The sequence below is a fragment of the Bactrocera latifrons genome, unplaced genomic scaffold, assembly GCF_001853355.1.
Source record: "Bactrocera latifrons isolate USDA-ARS-PBARC rearing strain unplaced genomic scaffold, ASM185335v1 scaffold_159, whole genome shotgun sequence".
NCBI classification, from domain to species: Eukaryota; Metazoa; Arthropoda; class Insecta; order Diptera; family Tephritidae; genus Bactrocera; species Bactrocera latifrons.
Window position 1 is genome coordinate 650081 of NW_017535063.1, and position 25013 is coordinate 675093.

General features: G+C 36.2%; 2 protein-coding genes across 2 annotated transcripts; both read right to left on the minus strand.

Moving 5' to 3' along the window:
• Positions 1-1608: 1608 nt before the first annotated feature.
• LOC108966313 (protein brown) lies at positions 1609-7279 on the minus strand. The gene is made up of 8 exons (XM_018929153.1): positions 6683-7279; positions 5311-5543; positions 5005-5157; positions 4492-4922; positions 4215-4409; positions 2597-2702; positions 1979-2537; positions 1609-1905 (listed from the first exon to the last, which is right to left on the minus strand). The coding sequence occupies exons 1-8, from the start codon at positions 6813-6815 to the stop codon at positions 1718-1720; spliced, it is 1998 nt and encodes a 665-aa protein (XP_018784698.1). The 5' UTR covers positions 6816-7279; the 3' UTR covers positions 1609-1717.
• A 2044-nt stretch (positions 7280-9323) lies between these two features.
• Positions 9324-24823, minus strand: LOC108966311. Its single transcript, XM_018929150.1, has 11 exons — positions 24690-24823; positions 15509-15663; positions 12198-12309; positions 11642-12133; positions 11484-11580; positions 11314-11417; positions 11183-11261; positions 11016-11106; positions 9937-10075; positions 9735-9859; positions 9324-9673 (listed from the first exon to the last, which is right to left on the minus strand). Exons 1-11 carry the CDS (start codon positions 24821-24823, stop codon positions 9324-9326), a joined length of 1878 nt encoding a protein of 625 aa, XP_018784695.1.
• Between the last annotated feature and the right edge of the window lie 190 nt (positions 24824-25013).

A 25013-nucleotide genomic window follows, 5' to 3' on the forward strand; every position in this document is an offset into this window, starting at 1 on the left:
TTCTCGTTGGCCGTATGCTCCTTAGCATAGAGACACTCTTTGAGTTATGTTAGTTTGAATTCGAATGGAAGTAGTCGGATTGCTCATTGACACAGGGAAAAGTTTAGTCGTTTGCTTTTGTACTTTTATTGGAGAAAGCATATTGTGCTAAGAATATGTATTTGTAAACTAAAGCGAGTACATGGATATATACATATGTAAATGTAAAAGCATAAGTAATAAATGTATTCTTTTATATTTACGTACATGGATTGCTTTGCGGGTTTCCAGCAGGAAATTGTTGGTTTCGGTTTATTTGTTTAAAGGGGAGAGATCATTCTTTGATTTTTGGGTTTAAAATAATTTTAAGCGGAAAAATCATCCTCCCCACCAGACAACTATTCTCTGAGGTTCTCCTACGGAATCACTGAAATGGTTAGCTTCCTAAAGAGGTTATTGTTACCCCAATTTGATCAAACTAGCACCGAAATGATATTTCGTTATCCTCTTGTGCTCTAGCGCTGGATCTACCGACCTCTCAGCTTGGCAAGCGCTGATCAAAAATCAAGACTTGCGTGGCTGTGACCTAAAGTAGAGCGCAAGAGGTTACATAACTTATCGAATGCGAATTGATAAAGTGGTAAAAAGAAAAGCGCGTTGGTATCATCTAGACACTTTGTTCTCAACTATAAAATTTTTAGAATTATGCGGTATTGGTCCGAAAAGCAGCACCTAGTATTCTAAAACAAAACATTTCTGTCTAGATTAAATATATCATCAGTAATGAAGTGCCGCAATCTCTAGAAAATATGATAGTCAAGAATCTACTCCGCATCTTCGAACAAGGATTTGTCATCTCTCAGATTATTGGCATTCGACTAACTCATCGCCCCTGGTTACACAAACTTTAGATTTTCCCTACATGGTGCATCCATGAATAAAGAAAAGTTAGTTCCCTATATACGTACATATTAAGAATTCAATGCTACTTGCTGAGCTAGAAATTTATACAATTTTCATATTCTAAAACGTTTCATTGTTTCGTTTGTTTTCATTCAGACGCACAAAGAATCGATAACGTCTGCAAACTTTGTTCACGCTGACTTTTTAGCTCGCTGCAAATGGGTAATAACAACACTAACAACATTCATTAGAAATATGAATTTTCTTTTTTGTATACTTTTTTCATCGAACTAACTATTCTTCATAGACGCAATCATACAGCTCCACTAAAAACTTAGTTAGTCACACTGTTGCAACTCAAACACTTATTTCAGTTAAATTGGAAGTTCAGCTTGCACCACGACCGCTAGTTTCGTGGCAGATGAATAGTTGCAGCGCTGAGGAATGGAAATCAAATTAAATTTTGCTCCTTGTTGCAGCGAGCATTTTAGTTTCCAAGAGTTTGTGGAAAATTAAGCTTAGTGGTGAACAATGACTTTTCTCACTTTAGTGCAATAGTCCTTAACCTCAAAAAGTAAGAGAAATCGAACATATTTGAGTGACAAGAGCCAATATACCATACATATATGTATATACATATAAATACATATAATGATTATATAATTGTACAATATCAAAAAGTATTTCCTATTGGTTAGTATTTTTATTTTTTTAAGATACCTGAAATCTCATTATAATAATACAATAATAATAGAGTTTCAAAATAAATTCATTCAGTTATTTATATTCCATAATTATTGTCAAACAAATGTCCCTATAAAATTCACTAATTTTTCTAATAGTAACCACTTCTCTTTACGTACTTTCTTATAAAATAATAAGCCACTACATTAAAGGCGACAGCCAAACCCAAAAGACCCAAGCAATCCACCCAGTAAGTGTACTCGGCAGTTTTGAAAGAACCACGCTTTAAGACTTCAACACCATTTTGCACGCAGGGATGATCCAGGTTTTCTGGACAAACTGAAAAACAAAGATACATTTTGAGCTCCAACTCACACTGTATTACAAATATAATTTATTAATTCGTTCCTACCAATCTCATCCACATTTATCCAAAAGTTGTACATTAAAGCCTCATTGGAATAGAAGAATAAAGAAAAATATTTTAGATACGGTATGGAATCCACATTGTAGTAAGCGCCACCAAATATTAAGAATATCAAATCAAAAGGTGCGGCACATTCCGTAGCCATGGTATCGGTCTCAAAGAAGCTTGATAGAAAGAGACCATACGCGGTAGCCGTAACAGCCGAGAGACCCAAGACCAGTCCCATTGTCAAAAATAACATAAATCCTCTTGCATAATAGACAGTGCCATAAATAATAGAGAAGAAGACATAACCTTTGAAGAAAGCCATTGGTATGAAGGACAATACGACTGCCACGTAGTAGGCTGAGAGGCTGTAAGTGCCTTCACCCACTTCACGTCGCATAATCGGCAGTGCGCTGGGAAAGACATAGGTCACGCCATACGAGAAAGTGAATATCATTTCACTGGACAGCATAAATATGGAGCCACCAATATCTTGCACCGATGTCTGCGTCAGACCACTCACGCCGGAGTACATGATGGCCAATGTCACTGAGGTTATCTGAAAGGAGATTCCAACATTATAGAACAGTTTGTAACGCAAAATATATTTTCTAATACCATGAAGAGTCCCAGTGAGATAAAGCCACGCTTTATATTTCGACTATCATCTGTTATGAATCGAATTAGAAGCAAATAAACCTGGAAGATCCAGCGAATCTTTTTGCTGGAGTTTTAAAAAAATATTAGTTAATGCGTTGACAAAGTTACAACTTGATATATTTTATTAAATTTAAAGTATGTATATGTAAGATTCGAAAAAGTTTCAAAAGGTTCGAATATTGAGAAAAGGTAGAAATTATACCAAGTTCATCAAGTTTAATTCATCTATTGTTCTCGAAAGGAGTGAAATAAATGTAGAGGTCTCAAAAAGTTCTTTTTCATATAGAGATAAATATTGATTTAGCATGAAAATTTTAACAGTCATCTGCCGACCATTAAGATTTCGACCCATATTTTATTTATTTCAGTATTGCAGTTAGGTATGCTATTTAGCTCCGTGTGATTTTTTCTTCTTCCACAAACYGAAATTGCTGCTCCGTGGAATACGTTTTCAGTCGATCGAAATGATAGAACAAAATTCGCTGAAAAAGCTGAAGGCCATTYCAAAAAGTGCATAGGAAAAGTGTTTCCAGGACTGAAAAAATCGTTGAATAATTAAATAATTTTCATTTTATTTACTTTTTTGTCACAATGTTTATCGAAACGAAAATGAGGTCTACTGATATTCAATAGGATAGGTATTTTTTGCTTTTATGGTTCTATTAGCCAAATCATCCTTATGCTATGAGCTCAATTCAAGAGAATCGAACTAAATTGAGCGATCTTTAAGAGACCTTAGATCTTATAAATTTGTCTTTGAAGGTATACGGTAACATTTTCGACCCTTAACAAAGCTTTTGTCGATAATTTATCGAAACATGTTCGTTTGCAAATATTCGCAAGTMTTTTAAGAAAGATTACATGGGTTTACGGGTTKAAAAAAATCAAGTTTTTTATTCTCTTAGGAAATTCTAAAATATCTCWAGAATATTGTCCTATATTTTCAAGTTGATCCGAATAATAGTTTCSGAGACTTAGAATTGAGAACTTGTAYGCTCGAGGCTAGCTAGGCTAAGTGMGTTTTTCTCGAAACAGTATTTTTATAGTCGATTGTCAAGATTTGTCCAGAACTACTCAACCGGTCTGCATGAAATTTTACTTAGGCCTTTAGATACAAAAGACTTGGACGAAGGATGTTTGCTTCGATTACAACTATTTGGAAAAATAAAATGTCGCGAACTTTTCACAGTAATTTTCATTTTCGTGTAAAAATGTAAAATTCCTATTTTCACTTTTTTTTTTCCTTGGTCCAAGTTTTAAGTTAAGATTTTAACTAAAAACAAGTATTTTTTAACTTTAGATGACTCTGTAAGGAGTTATACTGCTAACGTGGGCGAGGGGCCACCGMAAGTGCCGTCGAAATGCCCGAGTTAAAAATACTTTTTCCGAAAATTTCAAAATTTCTTTTTTAATGGTGTATATTTGTAACAATGAAAAATTCTAATAAAATATTTCATTTTTTATATGAGAAAAAAATTGTTGAAAAATGCTGCTTTTTACCCGTGGCAACCCATGTAACTCCTTCTTTAGAAACATTCAATTGTAATTGTATTTTTAAATCAAGTGTCATACTCACAAATTTGTAATATTGTACAAATAATCGCCACTGTACGAGCGCGCCAACAACCAACTTCCCGAATACCGACCCCATATCTCATTCTCATATTTCGCTTTGACCAATTCACCGTCCTTGCCGTGTGTGTGCGCATCAGATATTGTTTTCAAATAAAAATCGGCTGGATTGCAATTTTGCGGTAACACGTAACCTAAACTGACAAACGAAGAACACATACAAAATATTAGTTATGACATTGAAATTGTCAACCTATCCTCCCACACAAAAGCTCACTTACTTGGTAAAAAACTGAAAAGCACGATCAGTGCTACCTTGATATACAACACGTCCCGCATCCATTAGTATAATGTGTGTGAAGAGTTCAAAGACAGCCGAACTCGGCTGGTGTATGGAACAGATGATAGCTTTCTTGTGTCGCCCATTGGGACTATTGTTAAGCACACCTAATGTGGGTATCTCCTTAATCGAGTCGAAAATATTCTCATCGGATTGCAGCACCTCCATTTCAATGGAATTACTGGTGCTTTGCTCACTGCTGCTGGGTGGCGTAACAAATGAGTCCTCGCCATATACCGAMGTGAGTGAATGCTTCGTAACGCGATGACGTGTACATAGATGACGTAGCGTTTTAATTACCGTGTATGCGCTGTAGCTATCCAAACCGGTGGTGGGTTCATCACAAAATATGAATGGTGGATCGGTGATAAGCTACAAGTGCGTAAATATTATCGTTTATTTTTGTACTCCATCTCTGACTCGTAAGCTGTATCTATGTAAATAGTATGTATACCTCTTCGGCCAGACTCAACCGTTTGCGCTCGCCACCCGAAAGCGATTGAATACGCGTATGGGTCGCATCTCGTAAGCCACAAGCGAGTAATAGGTCGTTGACACGTTGACGTTTCTGTGCTTTCGTCGTTTTACGATGCATTTTGAAGTGTGACTGTAGGGGTGGAGAGAGCATGTTTGTGTGAGAGAACAATAGCAACAGGTATTCACAATCCAATTAGTATGCGGTGAGCTTTTCACCAACTATATAGATATATGGTATGTGTATTCATATAGCATGTGTACAGTTTCACCCCCAGTTACTTACCATAAAATATAAATGCTCGTACGCTGTAAATGTTTTCACATTGATTTCAAATTGCGGTAAAAAGCTCGATATGCGCGTCATTTCATCTCGCCCCATGGCCACGCCATTCAATACAACTTCACCGGTTAAATTACCTCGCAAACGTTGSGATATGGCGGCAAGTAGTGTGGTCTTGCCGGCACCGCTGCAACCTAATATGGCAACTAAATTGCCAGTTTTCATATGGCCACTGACTATATTGAGATATTGTAAACAGTTAAATAAATTAGCACTGAGTTTCATAAATAATATTTAATTGTTTAGTAGTAAATAAAAATTCTTTATATATAATAATTCAATGCACTTATTTAACCGGAAAATTACTTCACAAATACTTACATATTTGATAAAATACCAAAATCATTCGAGGGAGTGACGTTAAAAACTAAAGGAGTTTCATAGGAGAGATAAAAAAAGTCGTAAAATATATTTCATTACCAAAAATAGAAGAAAAAGTGACGCAGGTGAAATTAAAATATTTCTGTTTCACAAGGTCTTTGAAATAGAATTCCTAAAGACTTCGACAAGGAATTTTTTTCGATWACAACTATTTGAAAAAAWAAAAAAAATTTCGCGAAATTTTCACTGAAATTTTAATTTTTTTGTAAAAATGTCTGCCAAAAATCCGATTTTCAATTTTTTTTCCTTCGTCCAAATTCTAAGTTGAGGTTTTAATTAGAACTCATATTTTTTCACTTTAGATGATCCTATAAGGGGTTATCCTGCCAACGCGGACGCACCTTTCTTCGGAGGGGTCACCGGAAATGGCGTCGCAATGGGCGAGTTTAAAATATTTTTTTTTTTTAGAAATTTCAGAATTTCTTTGTTGTTTTGTAGCAATAAAAAATTCGAATGAAGTATTTAATTTTTTATATGAGAAAAAACATTTTGAAGAAGGTTATTTTTCACCCGAGGAAACCCATGTAAGCCCTTAAGCTATTTTCTAAAAGTATAAGTCAGTAAGCCAACATTATGGGCATATGACAATTCAGCTAAGCCATCTGGCCTATACCTGATACTACTACTTCTAACTCAAAACTTGCAGCCCTAAATGTATGCTACAAAAATGGCACGGTTTGGTAAAACATACCATTTTCTGAAAAAAATGTTGGGTAGTATACAAAAGAAGAGATTATAATTTTAATTCCATAAATAGACTACTGGATTATTTAATACTTTGTATAAAGCTTTTAGATACGTAAGAACTTGAGCCTGTATTAAAAAAAATATATACAAATTTGAGATTGCTACTGTTTTATATATTTCACAAAACACTTTCTTAGATAAAATTAATTTAAGATATTAATAAATATACCGTTTACTTTAAACTCACCGTCTTTAAGTATGCGTAGTTCCTTAACCTTTCGGCACTCTTGCCAAAATGTATAATTACTTTGTTCATTCGATGGCACATGATAATTGAGGTTCTTCCACTCCAAACACAAATTACTCGGAATTTCGTACATTTTGGAAGTTCAAGTAACTTTTTTGTCACAATATCAAGAATATTCATATATTTAATTCAAAGCGTTCGACACTTTATGGAAGAAACGTGTTTTAGTTTACGATGATCACTTTTCAAAACTTAACATATGCTTTTATAAACAACTTATTTATCTAAAGAATTTGTCTCACTCTAAAAACTAAATTTATATCCAAACACTTGCTTATCAGCTGCACTTTCTTATCTTTGAACTCAATTTAGAAGTCTCCACAACAGACTGCAGACACTTTGGACAGCTCAACTCACACCTGCAGCATCACTGATTGCCTAACAACTTGAATGGATTTTGATGGATGTGAAAAATACTTTTTCCTTTGTTGTAAATAAATATCACAACAGTGCAATGAAATGTATACTTGTAGATGACTTTTGGACTACTATTGTTTTATATGAAAATTTTATCAAATGTAATTGCGACTTCTTGCCGCGAACGTCAGCCAACAACTGATTGTAAGAAGGAATGAGGTTATCAGTGGTGTATGAAAATGTATCTAGGTTATAATCTGTGAGTAAGAAGCTAACAGAATATTTAGATTTAGCTGCTAACGTATGCAAGCCCACAATGTTGGTAAGTTAGTGCCGGTAGTCAGCTSTTAGTGGGTGTCTTAATTAAAGCGACTGGCGACGAATGCGTTGAGTGGGAGTTAAGTATTGAGTGGTTGATGAGTTCTGTTTTCGGCATGCAATGTTAAACTTACTGTCGTGTTTTTGGCAAGGAAATCGGCCGCCTTGGTAATCAAGGAGAACCACTAAGTTTCCATATCTAAGCAAAAGATCATATTAATTAGAATTATTTCACAACTATTACAGGTGGCGCATAAATTACCTTACGATATTTTTTGGAAAGTTAAAAACTTAAAAAAAAAATTATTACAGGTGGCGCATAAATTACCTTCCGATATTTTCTGGAAAATTAAAAACTTAAAACAAAATTGTTTAATTTTTTTACGTCAGATCGAGAATATGATATCATGTAAATGGCCGCCGCCACAGTTGATTGTCACTTCAGCCCTTTTTATGGCATTTTCCATCCCTTTGCCCAGAAGTTCCGGCAATAGGTCYTCACATTCTTGACGAATATTGTCTTTAAGAGCTGCAAGAGTCGGAGGCTTGTTAACATAAACCCGCGATTTCAAAAAGCCCCACAAAACGAAGTCTGGAGTGGTCAAATCAGGCGAGATAATCGAGTCTATGCAGAGGATGCTATGTTATATTGTATTGTTGGAAGACCCCTTTAGATCCACACTCGCTAAACAGCTTGTAGGTGTTCAAAGAGCGGCTCCCAGGGACATTACTGTGAAAGTATCTATCAAACTGCTCGACAGTGAGCATTTTTCACGGATGGATCAGGTAGATTGGAGGGGGAGGCTTCTGCCGGAAACTCCAATCAACTCTTATCTCAGGCTGTCACACCATTATAGTGTATTTCAAGCATAAGTGGCAGTTATGGAGGTAACAGCAAGTATACTTCTTAGAAATTCACCTTCTTTTAGGGMAGTATGCATCCACTCCGATGGCAGACCTGCCATACAGGCCTTAAGCTCACTAGCGGTAGCTTCAACCCCCTTCCATATTAGAAATGCCTGGGTGACTGGGAGCATTGGGATCGGTATGGAAACCATAAAATAGATTAGCTTGCATAAGAGTGCATCAAGATGGATGTAAACTGGTGTCTCCCTCTCCCTCTACGTGTATTCTGACGTTTTATCTATAGACCTAGCGCAAGCTCAGCAATCAACACTTGTGTGGTTGCGAGAGCTTKCTGTAAGCGTAGAACGCAAAAGGTMTGTTAAACGACTAGATCTTAGCAAGGTTCACATTGTCGCAGTTATATCTCTTCCATCCGGACACTGTGCATTGACACTCATGCGTTGAGACTAAGATTTTAGACAATGTCACTTGTCAAAGTTGTAGAGAGGACTCCAGACTTTCCTTTCTACGAACCTGGCGAATAATTTAATGGCAGGCTTTGCCAATATGCGATTGTATTTTGCATCCATGCCTAGGAGTTCTCACCACTACTAACAGTCGTCCCTATCCTTCCAAGTGGGACTATTCGTCGCCTCAAGAATATCAGCCTATTGACCTAATCTAACTTGAAGACACTAATTGAGAAGCAAATATTGAGCAAACTATGATGAAATTGTTTAATTTTTCAATCAGTGTATAATTAAGTATTATAGTGTGTAGATATTGTATTATAGATATCATTTGCGAGCATAGCAGCTAGACGAGGTGTATTTCCAGCCTTAACATATTTGTGGTTTTGAACCCAATAAATGAAATTAAATCCATTATTAATAAGTATTGTTACGCAAATAGAATGTAGATAATATAACTAAAAAAACTTGTTAGATACATTTCAAAAGCCGTGAAGCAACAAACACTACAAATTAAATTAACGAGAGTTTCATAACGCCGAAAGCAAAGCAAGTTCCTACGAGATCGATTTTCAAYTTTCCATATTCTCTCAGTTTAGATACTCGAATTCGGGTTTATCAATACTACCATCAGTTGGACCATTACAATCACTGGCACTACTGAGATTATCATYTTTTGACAAACTCTCATGTAACGCGATCAACTGCTGACGCTTTTTAACCAAACGAAAAGGAGTCTTTAACTTTTCCTGTACCAGTAAAATTTGATTTCCATTTCGCTTTCGTTTAAAATTGTATAAACTTTTTCCACAGACATTTCTTAAGCTAYGTAGTAACTCCACAATTGCCATTATCATGTGATAGGCGAGCACATAGCCAATACGAACSACAGATATTTGACTAAAACCAAAGAACAGCGCCAAAGTGCCGCCAAATGAGACTTAAAAATTATAAGTAAAATACATTTAATTTTTATGAAAAAATTTATAATATACACTCACCTAGTAAGTCTTCAAAACTAAAGACTACATCACGTCTCATACGCACTTTCGGCGGTATAACATCCCAACGGAAGCTGGATGTAGCCACATCTGTGATGGCGATTTCATCATTCATTTTAACGCCCCTTTATRTATACAGTTATAAATAGATTGCAAACAATCTACAATATTTATTAAAATACTTACTATATTTTAGACTTACCAATAGCTCTTTTTCACTGTCTGTACAGTGTATTCGATTTCTGTACATGTACTTGGACACTTGCAAATATGCAAKGCCCAAATGGGCCATTTGAAATCGAGCAGACACTCGAATCCGGCAGGATTACAACTGGGACCCTCTAGAAAATAGAATTTATGTATAACTTATCAAACCTTTTTTCGTAAATACATTATTGACACATTATAAAGTTGGACTCTTTCAAACAAAGCACAGAACTAATATAATAACCACAAAGCAACCAATCTCCTCGAAGACTTAAGACATGATTGGAAACTGCTTAGAAATCTACAACCATTTGGAATTTTTATTTGGATGCGTCGACATTCCAGAYAGAACCTTGACTCTTATAGACACAAAATTTCTAGACGAGTGAAAATCTCTCTCTTAAGAAGCTTMAAGCTGTTGGTTTGTTAATAATATGTAATTTTGCTGTTGTAATAATCACTTAATTCTCGTTAGAATGGTACTAATTAAGGTTGTCATCGATGTTATCCAACGGTAGGCCCAGGAAACGTGTTGGGTGGTKGTTTGACTCCAAGTACGCCGTTCACTGAGAGGGAGTCGATGAAGGTGTTAATGGCTAATGGCGATCAGTGCTTGTCGGAAGTTAGTTGCGTCCGAAGTTTGGTCGGCGTATTGTTTTATGATTTATGTCGTCGACGTAGTGACGAAAGGTGATGATTTCTGCGAAAGCACCCCTGCAGAAATTGCTTGGAGAAGAGTTTATTATGTTCCTTAACTGGGAGCATACAGGACTGTGTAGATATTCGAAGGGAGACTTCAAGAGGCATCCTGTTATAGTCCGGAGTGCATATATATATATATATATATATGATTATATGTTATACAATTTTGCTCGGATACTCTGGTTCGAGTATATTATTAAGAATGGTTGGACTTTTCATTTTAACAACTTAGACTTTTAAACATTTTCGTGATATAGATTACTTTGATAGGGATTGCCATACCTAAATCGTTTTTAAAACACATTGCTGTAAATCTGCAGCACCCACCCCTCATCTACGGCCACATCCACCATATATCTTTATATAACATACCCACAAAAGCATAGAAGAACGGTACACAGTTACACATTTCMAGAGCCATAACTGCGCGACAACGCACTAAACAAAGGGTTTTGCTGTAAACCTGGAAATATTGTTTTAAAGCCAAAAATTTAAGTGAAACTTGGACGTATATAGTCTATAACCTATTATAAGATTACCTTTAGTTGTGATGTCTCTTCGTCGTAAAACACACACTTCCTTTGGTCTACTTGTAGATCACGCAAATTATTCGACGCGCTACAARCAGAGTATAAGTAAACTTTTCGAAAATATGGCAACGTTTACTTACACTGTTTCGAGCACTTTAAAGGAAGCGGTAATCTCATCCGATTTGTGTAAGGCTATAATATTCACATCGCTTGCGGAAACCTCAAATGGTGAATGGATATCGACCTTGTACAAAGAAAGCAAAAAAAATTAAGGCTTCAAACGAACAAGGCTATATGTGGCTATACATACCGTTCCTGTACTTTCGTATAAGTCCATTTTGATGAAACACAGCTGCTTGCCATACTCGCAGGTAAGTGGTTGAATAACATCCTTGTACTCAATATTTCTAAATTGGCGGGCATAAAATTTACAAATTAAAATAATTATTAACTTTAATTGTAACTTACCTCCCAGCTAAGATTTCCGACATGGGTGAATTTATGGCATAACAGTATCCACGCTCTGTCATCACTGGTCTTATTTGTATTGTTGAATTTTTCTTGTCAAAGCTAGTCAAAGTTTGTTCGAAAGGTTTATCGATCGCATGCACCAATTTYGCCAGATCCACATTATCGAAACGTTCATCTTCTGCGAAACGCGCTAGATCCGCATAATTACTAGCCGTCGCATTAACCACGGCATAGAGAAAATCCATAAAGTAGAAATAATCATTATCCACAATGGAAATATTCCAGTTATCCTGTATATACTCATTCGCTTTGAATGAATCTATATGATCGTAATAGCAAAGCGTAACTGCTGGCAGCGGACCATGCCAACCGCGATAATCTCGTTCCACTGATATRACAGTCGGCGAATGTAAGTAACGTCTCACTTGAACGCCACTTAAACGTAAGGCGGCGAATGTGCACGCGAGCACTATGGCGACCCAGAGAAAACTGCAGCAAAGCTCTATAGTATCGAATATAATCAAGAGTTATGAATCGACCATTAATTACTTACCGCTCAAGGCAATGTAGTCTACGATTTGCTATCAAACTTATAGCCAGKATACCGGTTTCTTCACCGAGATCGGTGCCGAAATCATGAATCCTCTCTGCGATATAGGCACAGGCTTTACGCGAATACAAAYAGCAGTTAATCAATCCATGCCAGCATTTTACAAAGGGAAACTTTACTATTTGGTAGACACATTTACGTGACAAAGTGCAACGGCGCAACATATTATAATATGTAATGAATGACCACTGAAATATAAATGCTACGTTGCTTCGATTGAGTCCACAAACTAAGCGAAAATGAGCTCTTTTCCTGACCACTCACATATATTTTTTCCTTTGTTTTGCAAAACCTTCCATTACACCGTAATTGAAATCTCTTTATGTTATGAATGCGTTTACATTTAGATTACATTAAGATAGTCTGGTGAAGGCATTACTTTTAATGTTGTAYTTAGATATTATATAATTTTATATACAAGAGCATAAAATTTATTATATATATTATTTATTAGCATTGAATAATATGACTTATATAATCAGACAATTTTTTGGTGTATCTGTGATATTGAGATCCGTTAGTGTCGTAGTGCCCAAATCGATTTGTAGGAGAAAAATGAAATARTTGGTCACAGCGCCGACAATCTGTTCAAAATGGAGATAATAAGATCCAGATTAAATTTTTTAAACATATATTTTAATTATTAATATAATATTTGTAAAGAGAAATTATGGGAATTGGGGGGGGAAACCAGTAAACCGGAAGTAAAATTTAAGTTACTGTGAACCCTCGACTTAATTGCGGTTTCGGACCTCCCAGTAATATAAACTTTTGCAGAATGTTATACTATCACATAATTTCAGTGACATATTTCACATTTTTATCGATGAATGCAGAGAAAGAGTGAAGAAATTCTACCAAATTTACAAAAATGTATTTAGTTTAAGAGACTAAGAGAAAATATTGAACRCAATATGTTAATGTCACAAACCATAAAAACCACGCACAACAACGCCTGTTATAAAGCTGGGCTGTGGTCGGATTACTCTGTTATCGGATTTACAGATCGGAAGCGTAGTATATGATTGGAAAATAGTTAAGTATTATTCTATTTTGCTAAATGTCCCAACCAATGTTCGAGTGCCAACTTTATAAGGAATACAAGAATTTGAGTGGCACAAAGTATTCAGTTCGAAAAGTCGTTAGATAGTATAAAGCAAAATTTACGTTGAGTAGAGGCCAAAAGCTCCATAGGGATGGGGAAGGATATCTCCGAGCCGTTCAATACCAAACGAGGTTTCAGACAAGGCTGCCTTTCGCCCGACTTCTTCAATCTACTTTTGGTAGAAGGTACCGTCTTCTATAAGAGTGTATAGCTGCTGACATATAACGATGATATGGATAACATTTGCCTTTAGTTCTGCTTTCTCCAGATTGGATAAGGAAGCAAAGCAAATGGTTCTGGTAGTGAACGAGAGCAAGACGTAACATCTCCTGTCATCACAGAAWCATTCGTCGCATTTCGGCCCACGTCACTATTAACAATCATAACTTCGAAGTCGTAGATAATTTCGTCTATCTTGGAATCAGTATTAACACCATCAACAATGTCAGCCTCGAAATMMAACRCAGAATAACTCTTGCTGACAGGACTTGTGCGGAAGATTTATGGTTCGCATTCGATGGAATGATGAGCGAGTTATAGACATTGACATAGTTCAGCGAATTAAGACACAGCGGCTACGCTGGCTATAACCGCGTAAGCRGTGTATACGCCAGTAAAGAAGAAGAAGAGGTCGCAAAAGAGATGCTTGACAARTCACTACGTAAGATCCTAAAATGAGCCGAAAAATCCATCGCTTAAAGCGATCCTCACATTCTAGCATGAATGGGACAACTTTTTAACAAAACTTGAAGCGGGAGTCAGCACTCAGCCAGCCAAAGTCTGTTTTCGCAACTAAAAAAAACCGTATCAAGGAACTCGTAGTGAGTCCATGGAAGCCATTAAAAATCTTTCGCTGAAGGCACTACAAGCCATCCTTGCCGAAGCTTATAGCTACTGAATGGAAAAATAGACAGTGTAATGACTCAAAGGCTATTTGCATCACTACGTCTGAAAATTTCTGTTTTCTTTCTAGTTCAGGTAAATTTTTAACATATGGTATTATAAGTATATACTTACGCCGCATACCACCAATAAATCAAGTTCCACAACTCCACAGAGAAGCGCCGGAGACTGATGAACCATTAGCTTCAGTAAAAAGCGATTAATTGCACGTTCCATTTCTTTCGAGGTTATATGTAGTTGATTTAGTACAAATGACGTACGACACTTCTATAAAACATAGATATTTAGACTAAATAATACACAAAATAAAGGCTCACCTCCTCTATGATTGMATTATAAGCGGCTAAAATCAACAGTATGCGCGCAAGATGTATGAGAAACCAGAGCACTCGATTCTGGACCTCGAATAAAATGTCACCCAAAAAATTTTCCGTATCAAAAAACTTAAACACAGCAAARGATTGAACGGAAAGACTCAGCACAGAGCCAAAAAAAATCAGCAACATCGTAATTCCAAATACTCTAGTCAATCGWGTCATTATGGTGTCCAAAGCGAAGTATGTATTACGTATCGTATCTAAAATTTCATAACCGTTTACTGCTTCCTTACGTAAGCTTAGAAATTCACGCTGATACCATGAGATCTCAGTGGTATAGGCAGAATAGACCTCTTTACTGTTCAKTTCACATGTTTCTGAATTTATAAAACTGAAACGTTTTAGGCGTTGCTTTATAATCTCATTGAAACCCCGATAGAGTTGGTATACAACACGAAGTGCCAACCAAAATTGCGTGATATTGAAAGTTATGAGTATATTAGGGAAACTGAATACGCTTGAATTGAGTATGTATTTAGTAAAAAACGGATCCGAGCGTAGGTAATCCCCTAGGAAGCTAAATGATATAACACTGCTTACAGCACCCACCATTATCAGCAGTTCTTTATGGAGCACACGAAAAAATACGCTTCCAGTGCTCAACTTCGGTTGCAAGTCCCTATAGACCTTAAATATTCGGAGCAGCTCATACGGTATGTTGCGATATTCTTCGTTGTTATAATACATACTCAATACAATTGAGGTGACKATTAATGGATTGTTAATGAGTTCAGTTAAGAAAAATATTTTAACGATGGTAACCAATGGTTCATGTATCCGATTTATAAAGTGAAAGTTCACCACAGAAATGTAAAGTAAGACGATGGAACACCAAACGTAATGTACGCAACGTAATGCACGACAGTTACGGTGTGGAGTATCCAATATCGGTGCTGCAGCAAATAATTGACAAACAATGTAGAGTTTAGAGATGAGACCAAAAAATGGATCCTCAAAGCAGGATAAGAACCCCTTGTGCTCTTTAATTAGGCGTTTCTTCAAACCAACTGTTATTAACATGACGCTAAAAAGAAGAAGAGGGTATAATAAAATTTGTTATATAATCAATTAAAGACTTGCTATGGCAGTGGTTCAATATGTACTTAGCCTACAAGGAAAGGGCGGCTACAAGAGTAGAACGATAGGGACAACAACGAGTCGAAATTATTAAAATTTACTTCCGAAATTCGTAGTCTGTGGTCTCAACTTTAAGAGAGTCAACTTCGTATGAATATCGAACGTGAAATTGTAGCAGTATTATTTTTATGCTAGAAAACCGTCGAAAATTTGGTTAAACAAGTTCCACACCACCACAGTCACCAAATGTGAAAAACACGAACAATTGTGTAGAAGTTTGAAGCGGAAGAACACTTTTTCTTTCGCAAAATTATACTATTTTTTTTTGCAATTTCTATAACCGATTTGTCCTTCTCCAGCTATTCGATGTAGATCTCTTTTCGTAAATCCCAGAAATCAGTGCGCAACATATTTCCGTACACTTCGTCTTCTTGGTCACCGATCATCATACATGAAGAAGAGTCTACGTATACAGTACGTGCRTGCTAAGTACTTATYGGACCGCCTTCGTATAACACACTGAACCTATACCTTAGTCTTAGGAGTTACTAGTAATTGTTGGATGAAAAAAAATACTTTTAGTAATTGAGTAATTTAATAAGTAAAATGTAGACTCAAGAAAACGTYGTTGATCACCGACAGAGAGCTATGTTTTTCACTGTTTATATAGAAATAACACCCTTGGTCATGTAGCCACAAATGGTCATTGGAGGAAGAAGCTACTCTGTATAGGAAAAAAGTTATATAAACTATACAAATTGAGCTCGTGAAAATGTCGTTGATCCCCTATAGGAATATCAATATCGTGTCCACTATTTAAATAGAAAGTAGTACCTAACATAAACACTTGGCAACTTTTTGACACCGACCGACTAACTTTTCTTTACAATTTTTGTAATCACTTCTATAGTYTATTGTTGAACCGTGGCGCTTGGCTGTTGATAGCCAATTAAATGCCTTTGAGGACGAGTTAAGGCGTAATGATTTATAGTAAGTGTAGTACGCAAAGCACTTTCGAGCAAAACACATTAATTTTAATAAAGGTTTACACACATACAAAAGTACATATATATTCCGAAAATTGCTAATTAGAAGCGGTAATGTATAATTAAATGTTGGACAATTAGGCACTCAATTGTATTTAATTACACCCAAGTATTAATAAATATTTTTGGATTAGCGGCAATATCAGTTAAAGTTGAAACAATGAATTATAGAATTAATACTAAATTAAGTGAATTGTGATATATAGTACAAATTTTATATTTCAAATGCTTTTATGTATTTAAGGAACAAATTGCAATTTTAGCATCAAAGTGCATCCTAGATATAATAACATTTGCTTATTGTCACACGACAGATTGTAAATAAAATGAAAGAATAAAAAAAAAATTTATTTCTAAAATGCTTATTTATATTTAAATAAATTGGTTAAATATTTATTTTAATTGTTGTTGCCGCTCATCTTAGGTATCTTCGAAGGATCCTTGCTCAAATCAATCTGTATGAGAAACGTAATATATTGGCTTACGATGTTTAAAATCTGAAATAAATATAAGATTTCAATTTTTTATATAAATATATATGCACATGCATACATTCGGATTTATTTAATATAAATATGTGTAATTCATTTTAGTAATTTTTAATCAATAGAGCGAATCATGGCTGGCGATAATCATCTGCGTCTTCTTCAAAGGACTACACTATTCTAGATTAAAAAGAAAACGTTTTTTCTACCTAAAAGCTACTAAGACATCTTAAAAATAAAATATCGTTCTACCGTTCTAGCCTCAACTACCCCGCCGTTAGTTCTGCTTTCTCCAGACTGGATAAGAAGCGCAACAAATTGGTCTGGTAGTGAACGAGGGCAAGACAGAATATCTCCTATCATCAAAAAAACAGTCATCTCATTCRCGACTTGGCTCCCATGYCACTGTCGTAAATATTTTCGTTTATGTTGAAACCAGCATTAGCACCAACAACAATGTCAGTCTTGAAATTTTAYAAAGAATAACGCTTGTCAACAGGTGCTACTTCGGGCTGAGTAGGCARTTGAAAAGTAAAGACCTCTCCCGACCTAATACTACAAGGCACTCATCATACCCGTCCTGCTATATGGTGCAAAGGAATCAACGATGACAACATCTGATGAGTCGACGTTACGAGTTTTCGAGAGAAATGTGCCGCGGATGATTGATAGTCCTTTGCKCTTTGCCAACGGCGAACACTGAAGTCGATGGAACAATAATCTGTATGAGATATACGATGATATTGACATAGTTCAGCGAATTAAGAGACGGCGGCTACGCTGGCTAGGTCATGTCGTCCGAATGGACGAAAACACTCCAGCTCTGAAAGTATWCGATGCAGTACCCGCCGGGAGAAGTAGAGCAAGAGGAGACCTKCACTCTGTTGGAAAGACCAGATGGYGAAGGACCTGGCTACCCTTGGAATCTCCAATTGGCGCCAAACAGCGAAAATGAAGGAATGTGTGCTGTTGCAAACTCGGCTGTAGCACTGCAWGCGGTGTTTACGCCAAGAAGGAGAAGAACTTACTTCGACAAAGCATTTCCTATATTCCTGATTTAAATGTGTCGAGCTGGACAATTTAAACTGCGCGCGCAAATCGAATCGAAAAAATCGAAAAAGACTTTTCCATGATTGTTACAACCTTCGAAGCTGTCCAACAATCTAGCAAATAGCACTCCAAAAAGTAGCCAAAACCGAAAGCCGTAAAATTCGCGAAAGTACTGAAGGCCATCCCAACTGAGAATTATGGGAGGTATGTATACGGAAAATTTAATTAATTTCTATGCTCATTTGGCTCAAAAGAAGCCTATTTTGAAAGCGATAATAAATAATTGTAATAAAATACGCGCTTTGTTGTTATTCGAACTTCATCAGATACCACGAGGTATATAATTTTTCCTACTTACCCCTGTAAATARCATTAAGTTTAATTCAACTATTCCACACACTTTTTCTACGGGCTTACGTATCATCAGGTGTAGAAGAAAACGTTTTACCGCATGCTCCATCTCTTTCGATGTAATATAGAGCCCATTAAGCACAAATGCTGTGCGAGATTTCTGTGTGAAAAGAGTAAAAATTTTAAAAGATTCCATGTAATGAATTTCCCACGAACTACCTCATTCGTAATCGCATTATTTACAAACAGAATGATGAGCACCCGTACGAAATAGAGAAAATGCCATAGCAGTCGGATCCATTGTGGTGCTTCAAGGCTTTTGTATAGTTCAAATAAATGTATTGTAAAACCAACCATCGATCCTAGAAAGTTGAGCAACAGAATTGCGTCAAAAAAATTGGTCACTTGCACCAAAAGCTTATCCAAATCAGAGTATAACCGACGGAGACGCTCCAAAATCTCACAATTATCAAAATGTGTTCTAGAAAACTCACGCTTATACCAAGAATATGATCCGGCGTTCATAATGACTTCTTGCCTGTCCGGTGAGCTATTCAAATCTAGATGGTTTATKCGTTGCAGAAGCGTTTCATTTATGCGTTTATAAAGTAAATATGTGAAACGTAGAGCTAGCCAATATTGACCCAATTTAAGTAATATAAGGATATACGGTAGATTATAAGGACCAAAGAAGCGCAAAAATACATTTAGTTTATAATCGACTTTAACGAACACATAAACTTGAGGGATTATGATCAGAACTGAAATAACCACAGTGTAAAGGCATAATTCCTTGTAAAGCACTGACAAAATATTGTACTCAAAAGGCTGCTGCGGTAGTTCAAACGCTTTTAACTCCTTGAAGATTTGTAAAAATTTCTGGATTATTTCACGATAAGTAGATGCCGAATAAAAAGTGTTGAACACACAAAATGTAGATATGAGATTATCCACGACGATTTCGCTCGAGCTAAATATTGTATTGAATGTTATATGCGAATGGTCAATGTTTGCAATCAAATTCCAGCTGAAAACGTAAATGTATATTAGTATAACGGAAGCGTGGACGTAATGGAGGTGACGCAGTCGATTCAATTTTCGTTGTCTGGTTTTGGGTATCGGTGCCAAGCAGAATATCTGGCAGGTCACAGTGAGAGCGCGCATTAAACGCTCCAAAGTAAGCGTACGCATTTTGAGGTGGCGTTTGAAACTTTCAAGAGATTTTTGTATGGGAATTATCACAAAGCTGCAAAGAATATAGAAGATAACAATAGGCACAAGAGAATGTTAAATAATGTAAACTGCCTCGGATAGGATTTATTAAATCTAGTCATTGGATAAGTATTCATATTCGTAGTGCGCGAGTATTGATCTCCTACTATTCCTTTCCCTTCCTTCCCAATTTTTGTGCCAGACTCCAGTCAAATCGTTATGTCTTCTCAGAAGCTCTTGTCAGCTCGAAACGCGAAGAGAAGCCAAGTTCTTTCTGTTCGTACAAAAAATAAGACCTCCCGCTATTGATTAACAACAATAATTGTGCACTGTATTCCCAAGTTAGGTTCTTCGCACTAAATTGTTTTTAATTTCTAAGCTCCATCGACTAAAATATGTTTTTTAGAACCTCAGTKTGTAATTAATATGAAAATTTCAAGTCGTGAAAGCCTTTCAGCCCAACACCTGTCTATTTTAAAAACTACAAATTGAAAATGAAGCTTCTGGAAAAATTTGGGGAGAACCACAACTTCATTATTTCATGATTTCACTAATCAAATTAAACTGCGACTGCATAATTAAAACRACATCGCCTAATATAGGGTTTCTGGGCGTTTTTTTTTTTTTTACTTCAGCAGACAGTTATAATGTTCGGCACTACACTTCACTGGAGTTTATAATCAAAACTACATCTCTTAGTTAAGCGTATGCTTCTTTAAACAAATCTGACCTACCGATTTAATATTTCTACAAATTTTTGATAGATCACCGGTACCTTTAAAACCGTGATACTAACCACACYTCAGATACGTTACTATGCTATAATCTTACAATATTGAAGAACTGAATATTAATATGAAAAGGTAATGTTTTTATTGCTTAATAATTTGAAGTTTTAATGGACACGATAGAGGGAATAATAATTTGTATACTGCTTACGATTAATAGCACTAAGTGCATAATACTTGTATATTAAACTCTATTAAATACTATAACTAAAAAGTTATATATGCTATCCACATTGTTGATCTCCGTTCGGATGCTTTCAAGTATATATTCGAAGGRAATGTAGTTTTGATATATCAAGTTTAAAGTTTGGAAAATAGCAGCTTTTTATAAGGCAATCTTCTTCTTTATGGCGTAGMCACCGCTTAGACAATTATAGCCGAGTTAACAACAGCGCGTCAATCGTTTCTTCTTTTCGCAATTTGGCGCCAATTSGAGATACCAAGTGCAGCCAGGTCCTTCTYCATCTGATCTCTGAAACGAGTAGAGGTCTTCCTCTTCCTCTGCTTCCCCGGCGGGTACTGCGTCCAATACTGGAGTGTTTTCATCTACTCAGACAACATGATCTAGTCAACGTAGCCGTTGCTTTTTAATTCGCTGAACTATGTCAATGTCATAAGTGTTAGTATTCATGTATTTKTGTACTCTCGCAACAAAGTTGCTAAAGAGAGTATTATAGTTTTGTTCACATAACGGTTGTCTGTAAGTCCTAAAACTAAAAGAGTCAGATTTAGGGTTATATATACCAAAGTGATCAGGGTGACGAGTAGAGTTTGAAATCCGGATGTCTGTCCGTCCGTCTGTCCGTTCGTCCGTACAAGCTGTAACTTGAGTAAAAATTGAGATATCATGATGAAACTTGGTACAGGTATTTCTAGGCTCCATAGGAAGGTTCAGTTCGAAGATGGGCAAAATCGGMSCKCTGCCACGCCCACAAAGTGGCGAAAACCAAAAACTTATAAAGTGTCATAACTAAGCCATAAATGAAGATATTAAAGTGAGATTTGGCACAAAAGATCGCATTAGAGAGGGGCATATTCGGACGTAATTTTTTTGGAAAAGTGGGCGTGGACTCGCCCCCTACTAAGTTTTTTGTACATATCTCATAAACTACTATAGCTATGTCAACCAAACTCTACAGAGTCGTTTTCTTCAGGCATTTCCATATACAGTGCAAAAATGGAAGAAATCGGATAATAACCACGCCCACCTCCCATACAAAGGTTATGTTGAAAATCACTAACCGTGTGTTAACCGACTAATAAAAAACGTCAGAAACACTAAATTTTACGGAAGAAATGGCAGAGGGAAGCTACATCGAGGCTTTTTTTTAAATTTAAAATGGGCGTTGCGTCGCCCACTTATGGATCAAAAATCATATCTCAGGAACTACTCTACCGATTTCAGTGAAATTCGGTATATAATATTTTCTTAATACCCTGATGACATGTACGAAATATGGGTGAAATCGGTTCACAACCACGCCTTCTTCCAATATAATGCTATTTTGAATTCCATCTGATGCCTTCTATGTATAATATGTACATTAGGAACCAATGATGATTGTAGAAAATGTTCGTGATCGGAATATAACTTTTCAATACAATTAAAATAAATGAAAATACAATTCAATACTCAAAGTACACAAATTGATATAATCTAATTAGTTTTACAGCAAAATAAAAAAATATGTAAATGACGGATAATGAAATCTCGATTATCACTTTATCATGCGAGAGTATGAAATGTTCGGTGACACCCGAACTTAGCCCTTCCTTACTTGTTTTATATTTATTTCAGTATGTCGCGTAAGCTAAATAATAGACAAATCGAAGAATATTTGTTTGAAGATATTCCTTCAGATAGCGAGAGTATTTGTAGCGATGAGGATACAGAAGATCAACCAAATCCGCTTAGGCGATTCGATTGGAGAARTTCAAATGACTGATTATGACAACTTTGATTCCGATGATGACATCCCTCTGTCTAACTTAGTACTTCGGAATCCTGAATCTACAGAGTCTAACACTGTAAACTCAAACAGACCGGCTACAACGGCTACAAAATGGAAGAAGAATTATAGAATGGACATACTTGGTGAATAACCGATCAAATTCTTAGCATGGAGAATGTGCAACCTCTTCTACTATTTCGCCTTTTTTGGACAGAGCATTTACAAGATATTTTATGCTTTCAAACTAATCTTTACGTTACTCAATCAGGAAAGCTTTATACCACCCCCACCCACCACTACAGAAGAGCTTGATGTTTTTATTGCTATGAACTTGGTAATGGGCATAAAGAAATTGCCGAGCTACAGAGATTACTGGTCATCAGCACCTGATTTGCATGGCGGCTATGTATCGAGGTTCATAAGCTTCAATAGATTCAGTTGGCTTTTGAATTATTCACATGTAAATTACAATAGTCTAATGCCCAATAGAAATTACCCAAATTTTGACAAACTTTATAAAATTAGACCACTACTGGACATCATGCGAACTAATTTAAAACTTAAAACCATCAGAAAAAGTTGCGATTGATGAAAGTATGATAAAATTCAAAGGCCGAAAAAACCTACTAAACGAGGGTACAAGGTTTGGATGATGTGTGCATGGTCAGGTTATTGCCTAGATTTTGATGTTTGCACGGGAAGRCATTGTGCTAGCGTTGAAACTGACTTAGGTGGTAAAGTTGTAAGAAATTTTTGCGAAAATWCGAAACACAAAAATCATAAAGTCTATATTTGCAAATAGAAAGTTCTTKCCAACGCTAAAAGAAGACAAGCATTTGCAAAGAGGAGAACATGATTACCGGATGAGTGACAAAAAAAAATATATTTTTTGAAATGGAAAGATAAGAGATCAGTTTTCATGTTATCAAATTATCATGAACCTAAGGATGTCGGAAAAGTTACCCGCCGAGAACGTGATGGTACCAGTATTGAAGTATCATGTCCGGAATCAGTGAAGGATTACAATGCGAATATGAACTTCGTTGATAAATTCGATCAACTGAAAGGAAGTTATGCTGTTGATAGAAAATACCACAAGTGGGGGCACAGGATTTTCTTTCATTTTCTTGATTGCAGTATTGTCAATGCTTTTTTAATTTACGAAGAACTACAGTCCTCTTCATGCAGGGATCTAAGCCCTTTGACTTTGAAAGCATTCAGACGAAGCGTATACCAGGGTCTACTGGCCCCAGCATATGTCAAAGACAAACGTAGGCCCGAATCAGTGAACAGCAACCGCAATTCTATAGCTTCTTCTACAGGCCCTGTATTTATAAAACACACACAAGCCAACAGTCCCTTCAGAAATTCGTCTTGAATCCAGTCGCCATCAACATGAAAGAAGCACATCAAGAAGATGCTGTCTATGCAGCACTAAAATATTTCCAGTCCGTAGACGTAACCATGTGTTCCCAGTTGATCCTATATGTAAATCCAGTCATGAAAGGACCAGCCTTATACAAAAGCCAAAACCAGATAAAGACTGTTCTAAAAATTTGAAAAWGTCAGGCACATCAATTTAGAATAAACAAGAAATATGTGGATAGTTTGGAACTAAGTTGAGTAGGTGTCAGAAGCATTTATTCATATTCTTGAATTTTGTAACCTACCGACAATAACTCATTCCCTCGTCTAACATTGAGGTTAAGTACAACCCTACTATGGCCTATATAAATATAAAGCTGATAAGTTAAATACTGTAATGAAATTAGCGACATGTATTCATTAATCAAACTGTGTTCTACACGATTAATTGAAAACATTTAACGCAGACACTTCGTGCTACTTCGCTATCCTGTAARGAGTGCGTTTCGAGTTAGTTAGTTGTGTATTGTTCACGAAATGTTGCCGACGATAGTACACGGAAGTGCAAGCAAAGGAAAAATACAGCACCGTTCACATTTCTCACCGTCTGCTAAGCAGACCAGTGTCGATGGTTTGGAAACGCAGTTATATCGCGCAGTCCATTATTTTTTGTTGCTCTCTGAGATTTTTGTAAGCCTACCATATGACGCACATCAACATTTACCGATCGACCACAATAATAAGCATAGTATATGGCTTATATTGCACATCATTTGGGGCATTATTATTTATACCAGTCTCATCGTGGCCATATACAGCGAGTCCACGAAGATCAACATCGACTTGCCGACAATACATAAGCCGTTATATTTTGTCGAATATCTAATATACATATTGCATATATTTCTGATTATAACCAGCAGTTATTGGGGCCGTCACAAATGTCGCCGATTTTTGCATAGCATYGCTGAATTCGATTACACTTTAGTTGATTTTGAGAGACAAACGAAGTACGAACGTTTAACGTGCTTCTTGAAAGCTCATGTGG